The sequence below is a fragment of the Opisthorchis viverrini genome (assembly GCF_000715545.1).
Source record: "Opisthorchis viverrini unplaced genomic scaffold opera_v5_51, whole genome shotgun sequence".
In the NCBI taxonomy this organism is placed as follows: Eukaryota; Metazoa; Platyhelminthes; class Trematoda; order Opisthorchiida; family Opisthorchiidae; genus Opisthorchis; species Opisthorchis viverrini.
In genome coordinates, this window is record NW_008751707.1 from 1 (window position 1) to 11816 (window position 11816).

At 40.3% G+C, this 11816-nt stretch overlaps 2 protein-coding genes across 2 annotated transcripts in view; one reads left to right on the forward strand and one right to left on the reverse strand.

Annotated features, from left to right (window-relative positions):
* Positions 1-2823: 2823 nt before the first annotated feature.
* T265_03509 (hypothetical protein) lies at positions 2824-5684 on the forward strand (the record flags this gene model as incomplete). The annotated part of the gene is made up of 3 exons (XM_009168021.1): positions 2824-3021; positions 3678-3775; positions 5365-5684. 3 exons carry the CDS (start codon positions 2907-2909, stop codon positions 5461-5463), a joined length of 312 nt encoding a protein of 103 aa, XP_009166285.1.
* T265_03508 (hypothetical protein) overlaps positions 4108-11816 on the reverse strand; it is a gene marked incomplete at both ends in the record, with an annotated part of 16266 nt that continues 8557 nt past the window's right edge. Inside the window, 2 exons of the mRNA XM_009168020.1 lie at positions 4108-4207; positions 10185-10290. Of these exons, the coding sequence (XP_009166284.1) occupies positions 4108-4207; positions 10185-10290 (206 nt within the window). The remainder of the gene's footprint in view (positions 4208-10184; positions 10291-11816) is intronic.

The window sequence follows — 11816 nt, forward strand, 5'->3', positions numbered from 1 at the left end:
TACCGGCCAGAGTAGGCATGTTTTCATAATTTTTCTGCGTATGAGCTTTTGTTTTTCAATGGGATATTTCTTCCTTTCTTTCTTTGTTGCTTTTCTCGCATTTTTGTGTGCTGTTTTGCAATCTTATTTTGTTTTGTTCGGTGTTTTTCTATTCAAAATCCTCGGTTGTTTCTGTGACTTCTTTTTCCTTTTTTTAGTTTGATTCTCCCGGTTCTTTCCTTGTTCCTTCTTCTCAGGTCATTTTTTATTTTCCTCTTTCCTTTGCAATATTCTGTTGCAATTCTTGTTCCATTTTCATCCTCTTTTACTTTCGTGTTTTTCTCTTTCGTTTTGCTTTGCCTCTTATCTCTTGTCTTTTTCGGTGGACTATTTTGTCCGTAATTTTTAGACGTTTTGTGTGACATTTTAATTCTTTTTTTTTAATTGTAAGTGCGTTGTTCTCTTTTTGTGTGATTCAGTATTCTTAATGTTTTTTTCTGAATTGTTGGACTCCCACAGCAATAAATTCATTTCTAATTTTGTGTTGACATTTTTGTTATCTCTTTGGTTTTGGCTTGTTCGAAAGTTATATTACTAGTTTTAAAAGCATTATTTGAAATTTTGCATGGTATCGAGAGACAGTTCATGGTATTGTGCAATCAGTCGTACCAATTTTGGAAATAAATTTTCCCAAGACATTACCATCTGTGGGTCGTTATATGCATCAGTTTCATTTTCGAGATGATATACTTTTCAAGAAAAAACCCGGGATAGTTTCGTAAAAACATAAGTAATCATATAAAACAATAAGTAAAAGACCGCAAATCCAGATTAAAAACCTGCTCAACTTTACGTGCCAGTTTTTTCGACATACCTTCAGGACGGATGATTATGTTGTCAGTAAAATCTTTGGCAACCAAAAGCATGCGCGTACACTTGAGAATGAAAATATTGTACAAAATCTCTAGTTTATCAAGGATGTGACAACAACCATATCTGTGTAGTCACTGCGGATTTCGCTTACTTATTCGTCTGTCCTATTACCATGTCATTTAACCGTAGAATCATACAAACTGCAGTACTTTTGATGTGGCGTGTAAGGGCACTTGGCCCTACTGTCGTGGCGTTGGTATTTGCGTCAGCAGTGTTGTACGTTCGTCTCCGTGCGGTTTGAGTATTTACTGAACAGCGTATCCTTCAAGGAACTTAGCTCTTGATCCGACTGGTCATCTCTGACGACTTCAAATTATCTGTCAAACGGTCCGCATGTGGCTAACGAGCACTAGTTTTTGGAGTGGATTTATCATCCAGGCAACGATGGAATTTTAAGCAAAAATTTCTGTTGTCTTCCCAATCGTCTGACTAGGATGACATGCAGCAAAGTTATATTCCTTTTTTGATAATTACCTACATTCATTTTTTAAAGCATGCGATCGTTACTATTAATTGAAATCACCATTTGAACATTTCGAAAGAACGTCTTCCATGATAGGTTTGTAGACCACCAACTTCTGGATTTCCGGCGACACTCACAGGTTTACATAGCTCATGAATATGTTTCCAAGATCACCCCATCCTTTGTCAGTGATGAGTACCACGAAGAACAAATTTGAGCCTTCAGAACTACATAAATTGTCTAGCAAAGTTCTCTTCATAGGCTGTTGTCTCTAACAGAATCATAAATGACGGCATTTGCCCCATCAACAAAAACATTCGTGAATAACAATGACTTAACGTTAACTTTCACATTGGTGTCCCATATGCGTTGGATTGCTTAAATGTGTCACGAAGACTGAAACTGGCCATCTTGAATTTGACATTTTCTGGGATCTTAATCAACCACTGAGCTAGGCTATGTTAGGCGTAGCCACCTGGAAGAGTTGGTCGGAATGACACAGAATTAACGTATCTTAGACCGTACTTTATAATGTGGGAAACCACCTACGAAAATGAGTCGCATTATGCAGGCACCTCACGGTATTGCGAGACGGATTTTCTATGTCCCGTTGCCCTGTGTGTGTCAGTCGGGGCGAGCGATGGTTGGATAAAAAGCCGGGTTCACACCTGTCACTTTGTGAAGATTTCACTGTGTACGTTTGCCTTGACACAAACACAGCTCACAGGTCTGTAAAATCGACAATGCAGTGTTTGTCGAGGCCTGACAAACAGGACTGCGAAAAATTCACTGAGTATTAGACAAAACCTCATAGCTTTTGTGATCAGTCAAGCTTTGAAACACTGAAATAATAGGGGACAGTTTAGTGGTGGCTGCTGACACAGAGTAATGCAAATGAACCAGATGAACCATTACCAACAGAGTTGAGCATTTCAGTCGTAATTAACCCTCAATTGAACTCTCATGTGTCACTTGGAATGCGGTTAAGCCTAGTGATAGAGTTAGCATATTTGCACCCGTTGAGAATGCTCAGGGTATACGGTTTACAAAAGGCTACAGGATACCGATCCTGTCGGTATCGACCTGATTTTAACCAATGTTCACCTAGATGGCTTGCGACTGTTGGTGCAACTAATGTAATCCAATGATGTTTTTTCGGCTTTCAGATACAGCCAGGGTATTTTCCCGGCTTACCCTAAAAATCTCAATCCAAACAAAGATTTCATCTTTTAGTGAAGTAAATTTTACTTGTCCCTCTATCACATGCTATCAGTGTACCACAATCAGATTTTGAAGATCACCCAATAAGTTATCAGAGTTTTCGCAAGCTTATCTGATCGATGGAACAGCTGGGGAGCCCTTGCAATCTTTTTACAATGAACTGCAATTGAAATTTAGACCCGTACACTGTAGACAAGGCTCTACATTCTGGTGTTATTTATCTCCAGTGGGAATTCATCAAAATACTACCGAGAGACAGCCGGACTTCGGTCACAAGGAACAGCCATCTCCACAGACAGACCGACAGCGGATGACGAATCAGACCGAAATCACGACCGCTAACCAGGCTTCAAGCAACAGGAGCAGTGATCCTTCAGATGAAACGAACAAAGAAAACGCAGAAGACCCATCAGAAATAGTGCATGGTGCGTTTTAACTCATAGATATGTCAAGATTTTGAAATTGTAATACTCCCAGATCCAAAAGATAGTCTAATATCTGTAGCGGATCTGCATTTGATCAATACTTGAAACACTGGTCGATTATGTGCATTTGGCAAACCATAAGTAGCCAGCGCGGATCTGAATGTGTTGCTACCTGCTGCCTATTGATGTAAAGATAGATCCGAAAGAATATAAGCTGTAGGCTAATGCATACAAGCTCATTACCAACCATTGTATAATGTAATTAATTCAGCCACCCCAAACTGTGTCCCTCCGGGTATGTTTCAGCACTGAACTAGTTTCCGGACACGTTATTTATCCAATGTCCTGCGACATGCTTGTTACTACCTCCCTCAAACTTAGGTTACTCGTCACCAAACAAAACCGAAAGAGGGAGTCCATTAGTGCACATCGATCATCGATAGAACAAGTGAGCCAAACCTGTAGACATTTTTTGGTGATTTTGTTTGGGCATCGACGCTGAATAAGGAATTATCAATGACCTAATAAGTTTGCCATATTCTGAAGCATTACAAAAGACCTGTCCGAGGGCAAAAATTGCTCATGCAACGAAATAAGCATTTCATTTTTTATCTGCTTCACTGTTTGATATCTCACATTCTTTATCCCTCTACCAGAAAACTATGGATATTCGGTCAACTATACTGTCATCATATCTGTCACGCTGGCATTGACTGGTGCGACGTTTGTTGTCGTAATAATTTTGATTTGCAACGTAAGTGTAGCTTTGCGCAAAATATTTGATTTTGTAGAATACATTAACTTCTCTTGTCTAGTTATTTAATATGGTTACTTTTTTTAATCGTACATAACTGATCAAATTGCCTTACGAATGTTGCCGAATGCTAGGGATTAGCAACAAAAATAACTAGCCTAGTTATTTTAGGTTTATCCGATGGAGTGCAGTATATGAAAAAGTGAAGTGAATTGGAGCAGTCACAAAGTTAGTTCACCATATCCCGTTGAGAATTTATATTCACTGAACATACAATAGCGCCCCTACTGTCGGATATTATTTAAGGCTGACTCCGGGTTGATTCAAAGCGATTAGCTTCGACAATCTTCAGTTGGTTCCACGGAACTGCTTCCAGGTTCCTCGTAGTGAAGCACAACCCACAGCATCAAAACGGACAACAAATGAACGACTCTGAAATGAGGAGCGTATAAGAATTACGTATGATGGAACAGCTCGAATATATTCACTTATTTTTGATCGGATGGTTGTTGATCCGTTAACCGAGCATGGTGGCTTACTTTCAGCTGCGCACTGAGTATGCTTCTTTGGATTTAAATAAAACTTTTGCAAGTCAGTTATCAAGCCGAGCGAAAAGATCAGCAGCCAGCCGATCAGTCACTAATAATTTATGAGTAAATACGACCATTAGATAAGTGAGGGACTGAATGTCAAACATCTTCCAGTTGTTCATTTCGAATGTTATCACTAGGATTTTAGAGAATTCAAAGCTGATTGGAATCAGCCGGTATGGACTTAGCAATAAACAGGACTGTACAACATCAAGCATACATTGAGGTTAGTCCCAGCCACTTATCATTCAAATATGTATCAATACATGTGCTGGATATATGGGGTGGTCAAGTCGCCCCAGCGCAGGTTGTTGAAAGTAATTCGTCTTTCTGATACCAGTTTTACAGAGAACGCATTGGTAACCTATATCTGAAGATGACTGGATCCGCTTGAATATCTGGAAAACATTAGAGCCAGACGTTGTCTTTCTTCTTAACCATTCATTAAATAATTAACTAATATGTTCTGCGCAAGCTTATACGGACACAGATTACATTCTGCCAAAACAATAATTTTCTTAGAACAGAAAATTTCATATTTCACATATATTTTTCTGCCAAAATTAAATTTTCTTAATTTAACCAAGGGGCTTATCGCTCCATGTCAGCAGCTATTCCGTAAACAAGTGATACTCCTTGAGGAGGACTATGCAGCTGATCGAGCTCAGCTCCAAAGTAGAGCAGATGTTGGTGTCCTACCTATTAAATACAACTAATAAATTGGACCTTTCATCGTAGTGGAAGCATTTTGCAATCTCTTACACAGCATGCGCAATTACAATGTGCACGAGGAGTGTAACCAGAATTAAGTGTCAGTCTTGATGAAATCCGGCTTACGCACTGTTGTGCGGTGATACAAAGGGGAATCCATTTAACACGATCAAGATCAAACTGATTCCCCCTTCACCAGAGGAAGACGACTTTGGAACTACAAGAGAACGAATTGTTAACCGAGCAGTTTCTTTCTCTCACACCATGAAACTTTCTATTTTTTTTCAGCGGAAGCGTGTTTTCGGGCATCGGTTCTGGGTGTCCATGGGTCAAGTGACAAAAAGGTATACAAGAGAACCAATTGTCACTTATCAGCGATTTGAATGAACAGTGTCTAGACTGTGTACACTGCGATTCATTTATACCTTGGGGTGCAATTTCCAGTTCGGTTTTTCAGAACAATACAAATGTGTTCACAAGCCTGCCAACGCGGACTTACCAAAGTTTTTATCTACCAGGATTGCCAAAAGTTGGGCACCCCTATTACTGACTGTACACTAGCGAATGTAAACTTCGGTTTTTCAAGCAAAATAATATTCCGATTTGACCTACAAGTTTGGTTTTCTCACTATTGGTGTGCTTGTCTTCTACCACAGTATTATGGAAAATTGAATTTTATTCCAAGCAAGTTTATCTGCATTTGATTAGCTTCATAACACACATTTGCTGAGAGTAAGGGTTATTCGACGCTGTCGGAAGACCTGGGAAAGTTCTAAGTGGCTGTGATATTTGTGAAATTAACGTCTACATCAATCTCGTTTGAACGGTCTTCCTTCAGTCAAGGCGAGCGATTTACCACTATTCCACCACGCTGGATACGTATGAATTTTCACTTCTGGACAGGGGAATGTGTTCACGCCTGAGCACATCGATTGGCACAACTAGAAGAGTCTTTAGGTTGGACGTACCAAACGCAAGCACAACTTTAGATACCATTGCCTGTTCGGACGTAAAAATTCAGATATATCCAGCGTAAGCCGATGTACCAGTGGCAGCCAAGTAACCTCTGATGTCGGATGTCCGGTGTTCAAATCCCGGCATGGGCAAGGATACGCACTTCTGGTGGTCTCCAACAAATGCTTACCCTTTGATGTGGAGTTGCCAGTGTAATTGCACATGGTAGTTGTCAAATGAGCTGGATCCGTGTTTCGGCAGAAACAAAAGCAGTTTTTTCACTCAAGTATGTTGGTTGTTACTTTTTTGAAATAGCGAGAGATCTCGGTTCGCCGTATAAACAATCGTGTTAGTTTCTCACACTATTTATTGATAAATTGCTTCACACGACGCATTCTTCCGTCCTTCGTATAGTTAAGCGTATTTAATCAGTAGACACCAAGTACTATGCAAAAAAGACCAGAAAACAGATGTTCCTTTGAAATGGAAGTTTTCTCTGATCAACAAGACTGTCAACAAGACTTTACTGGTAAGAAATACCTTCTCGTGTAGCGTCTGCAACATTCCCTTTCTACTTTGTGCATTTTGTATTTTGTTTTGGCTGAGATCTGAACCCTGTGATTGCTCAGCTATCATTTGTCCTCAGCCACGTTATTTTTTTGCTGTCTTCCTATATTGGAAATACATTTTACGGCGCTCTCATCCACCTGGACCAGGCATACGAAGCTGAGCCATTCATCTACGTGTCGATAAAAAAATTACTAGCATTTTTACGCTTGCATTACGAGTGAACTCATCGATCTGCGTTCGATGCAATAAAGAGTAGTGGCAGTAAGTGGTTGTTCGGCTGACCTCAACTAATAGTGTTTGCCGGAACAAGGCGAATACGAACTAGCACGCTGACAAGAACAACAAAGAAAGAAAGGGTGTGTTTAGTTGATGTTTTACAGCTGAAGTGGAAGGATAGTCGCGCTTCTTTCTAAGAACAGCAATGAATTCGTTACCTTTTTGTCTTCTTAGATAATAGATATAGGATTTATATATAAACATAGGAGATAGCAATGATACTTCGGGTTGCCATCATTCAAAAATTACAAATTCTCGCAGCTTACCTTTAGTGTATCTTTGCTACACACTCATCACTCTCAATCCAAAAAATAAATAAGTCGCAGATTCAGACCGTGACACAGCTTGATTAGGAGTCATATGTTGGAAAATGGCTTTAGGTTTCATAAGACAAGCCGATTGTGGTTTGGTCTCATCAAGTTGAAATACTATACGGACTTATAGGAGTAGTAGAATTTTTTTAACACCGCTAGTTTCGATTGTTTACCGGTCTTTCTCCTCCTGTCTCAAGTCAATGGAACCGACACCACTGGTACCTTCATTAGTTACTTCTTTCCTGCGCTAACTCAGGACTACAGATTTTCATTTAAAGTAAAGGAAACTTTTCAACTATCAATGCCAGACTTTTCCACTACTGACGCCAGATTACGTCCTTCTCCTCCGAACTCAACTTGCAGGTGACAGGGTTGTTATTTCGTACGCATGCATTTTTAGTGTTGAGAAAATCGCAACACACATGTTTAAGTTCCGGCTTACCTTCTGAATATCAAGTAGTGAATTCAAGTAAAAGGAACGCACGCGGAACGGTCCGAATGGTCTTTATTAGAGGTATTTTTACTTGGAGCCAAATTTCTAGTCGTACCGGATAGTAGTGCTGCGCAAGCAACAATAACAATAATAAAGAGGATGGTACAATTAGTTACGATACAATACGACATCTTCCAGTGCATGTCACTACTGTTGTACACAGAAATCTTTGCCAAGAATAATTTTGGGTTTACAGCGCGGGATAGGTCACTGCTGCTCAGAAGTGCGCTAAAATTCCCATTTTGATTTCATCGTTTTACATTATCTACCACACGAGCTATTTAATTTCAAAATGCCCACAATGCTGAGTCATAATACTTACTCGTAGGTTTCTGAGAGAATAAGAAGTTAACACCCTGGAATGGTATCACTACGAGTGTGTTCGGCTGAAATGCTCAATTACATCCCACCCAGTTGAGTCTAAATGCAACCTCATATATACATGGACCAACATAAATACTATATCCAATTCATAAGCGCATAAAATTCCCGGATGTAAGGCGCGCTAATTTATGTGAGGGGTCAACATTACTGCAAGGACCACCCCTAAAAATAACAACAAACGAGGTTGCTGTAAAGTAAATGGTCGTAGGAGTACGGCTGGACTGTCATCTTTTGCATGTGCAGTCTGTGGGTGTTACAACTCCGTCAGAGTAGAGAATACAAAATTAGAGTTGTTGAAATCAGCTCCAAAGAACTGACTTCATGGAACTCTTTATTGTGTGTTTAGCTGAGCAGGCTTTAGAATTTTAACTCTCTGCTCACCATTTTCATAAGATACAACATAACTGAAGCGCATTAAACGAGACAGTTATCAAAAGTCAACAAATAAGCTTTTCGAATAACGTGAACGCTCGATGGTTGGCAATTCAGAGATATCAGCTGTGTTCAAACTTCGAATGTTGCGTGGAACCAACCCTGACGCTAAACATATCAAAGACTTGATTAAATGCTTGCGTGGCCATGCGGAACGATGTCTGTAAAATACTGCAGCATTTTCAAGCAAAGAGGAAAAACCCAAGCACCTGAGTTTTGGGAGCATTCGGGGGACGAGAACAATTCGCATATATGTCGAGTTTTGCCTCTGGGGTCAGTTTGTCTACTTTACTTTCATTTATCCTCCCTTCAGCCATCTGAAAGGCGAGACGGCAAGGTAAGGCAATCACAGTCAAATCTTTCATGACTTCTCATTCATTACCAGCCAACGTGTTCTATTTTTAAGGACATTAGTTAAACGAAGTCACCAAAGAACCAGCTATGTTGTTGGAATCAGAGCTGAATCTGCCTGCTGAATATTTAATGAAACGAATTCCTGGACTATAAGGATCTACCTAATCTCGTAGCAGCATCATATATACGTGAATTGAAGGCTGAAAGCGACTGAATCCATGCTACCCATTAATCAGGTTTGCGTTTCCTCTCATATTCTTCCGTCTCCCTATTTAGTATTGAGTCTGAACGAGGCCGGAGTCATCAACTCAGTGTAAGGCCACATCAACTAAGCCTACCTGATTCCATGCACACCTTTTGCGCTAGTTTCGAGGACAGACCCAGATATGTGAGAGGCACAGTTTTTTGTTTTACCAACTTCGGTTTGGGACTTATTTGCAAGTGTTACTCAGCTAGTCAGCTGATTGGTGGAAGATGCCGCTCGTTTCACAAAACGCGTTGGTAACAGAGGTTATCGCCAAAATAGCATCGGTCTTCCACTGCCAGATTCGGGAGTGCTTATCTTGGCAAGAAATAAAGAAGCAACAGCTCCTTTACTATACAGTAAGGCGAGCAAGCTGAAGGTAATGAAATGGTTTCTACATTGGTTTATTTGATCAATGGACCGTTGCAACAAGATCTTTAGAAGTACTGTATGATGATTTCAGCCGCTCCTCTACATGGTTCACACGGGTGCTAGCTGTTGATTTTAAGGATCTCAGCTGTTCTTTTTATAATTCCCCTGGCCCACAACGATCACCATCTCACTTGTATCATTGTGGGTAAGAACGCCTTGTGCGTCACCAGGTGGGAAGCGTCGTCTTTAGTCATGCTAGTGAAGTAGCCATAAAGCTAATCAAGGTTGCTCGTCGGATCTAAAAATTTAGAGAATTAAACCAGCAAAAGTCCGTGACATCTAAGGCGCCATGCAGTTTTACAAAATCAGACGAACACTAGCTTATATCTGCATGTTGACGCATGCAAGCCAACTGCACTCAAGTCGTCTACACTACATATGATTCAGTTGCCAGATTCAGTTGTCTGAACTGAAAGATAATCGCTAACTGTGCTAGGCAGTGAGAGTGATACCCAGTAATTTGTACCCTGGCTATTCACTCTAGGCATGTTGTTCACTCACATTCACTGCGACCATCCCTAACTGAGATCATGAATGCGTACACTCGAGACACACACACACACCAAGTTTGCCTGTTCACTGGAATGTGTCAAGGCCTCGTTTTGGCAGATGCGCTGCAATGTCACCTCGATGGCTGAAAAATACAGTAACATACTTGGTCTGTCCTATGTTGGGGTAGTGGTTTGTGTTTCCGGAGTCAGGTTGAAGACGATAGACTGGGATCACAATGCAGAATATTTTTACGTTAACCAGCAGACATCCTAAAGCGAGAAGGTAGTAAAGAATTCAATCATTATGGAAGTGAATGGTGTAAACTCGGGTTTTCGAGTCTCAGTCTTGTTGCTAATGGATAACACGAAGTACCTAAACCTACTTTTACCCTTCTTTTCAACGGGTTATTTCAAAATCGCATGAAATTTCATAAGAGCAAGAAGCATGAAGAAAATTTCTACTGGGATACTTTGAGTGGTGATGCGACTAAAGAGTGAACAAAATGTTTGTGTTTGTTATACACGAGAATAATGAATTCGATATTAACTCCTTTGAATAAAGACGTAACTTAAGCAAAGCTGGTGTTACATTCAGCGTTTTCGCACACTTGTAGCGGTTAGGTAGAAGGTCACAAATAGTTCAAAACTGATTTGTGCTGACGTCATGATGTCAAACATCTGTGTGACTGTGACACTACTACTAGTGATCAAGGGGATTTTCGACACTTTTACAGCCCGTTCACATACTGTCAGTTACTGAGATATTTGTTCAGCCTAATCATGCTGTGAAATTAGGCATCACATTTCACCACAGAATACACACAGGTTAAATCACCACGGCCAAGTGTTGCGGGCCGAGATGATCTGGGTTGAAACACCAAGTGCTTAAATTCCTGTGCATTGTTCAAAAAATCGTTTCTTGCGTCCCCTAAGTTGGGTGGGTTTTACTGAAATTTTAGAAGGACCGTTCTGTATACTTTAATTCTCATGACTTCGAGATATGTATGACGTTCGTTCAGTATTCCCTCTGGGTCTTGTGGCTTATTGATTCACCAAACTATAAACTGTGCGTTAGCGCTGTTCACTATGGAAACGGTTACAGTCCACTTATGCTTTTTAAGCAGAATGAGGTTGAGAGTTGACAATTACAGTTGTTACAAAGTATCCGAGCAAGGTAAACGTAACTGGATATGTTTTCGGAAGCAGTGCAGCCAGTTTCAAACGGTCTCATCGACCGACGACTGGGTTTACCGCACAGCACGTGCCCAGACCACTTCCAACTCAATGGAATAACCGCCGATTCTCTAGGTCACTGAATCGCAATGACAAGCTGAACAGACGGAAGTTCAGAAACTGTGTCAGGACTTATGATGCTAAATACGGCGTTTTAATAACATTTTGTTAGTGTTGTTTGAGTGTTCTTGTTTTGGTCATGTATATTCTGCTGTTAATTTTGCTTTGACCTCACTAATAGAAAATTGCAAAAACGGCTGGCAAAACTTATTTGCTTTTCTTTCGAAGGAGGGTTATATCATTAGTGAACTGTCCTTGAGGCATGAGGTCCACAACTGTTTACCCAACAAACAGACAGGAACCCAAAAATCGAATTCTTTAAACATTAGATAAGAGCATAACGCCTACCATGGTAAAAGTGGTCAACACAGCTGTTGATTACGTGACGTAATTATTTGTTTCCCTATTCCTCAGGCTAGTTCATCACCCTTCCGTGACTGCTCAAGTTTCAAGACTGAACTGTTCTATTTTATACAAAGTTGACTCTACCTCAACCATTTCTA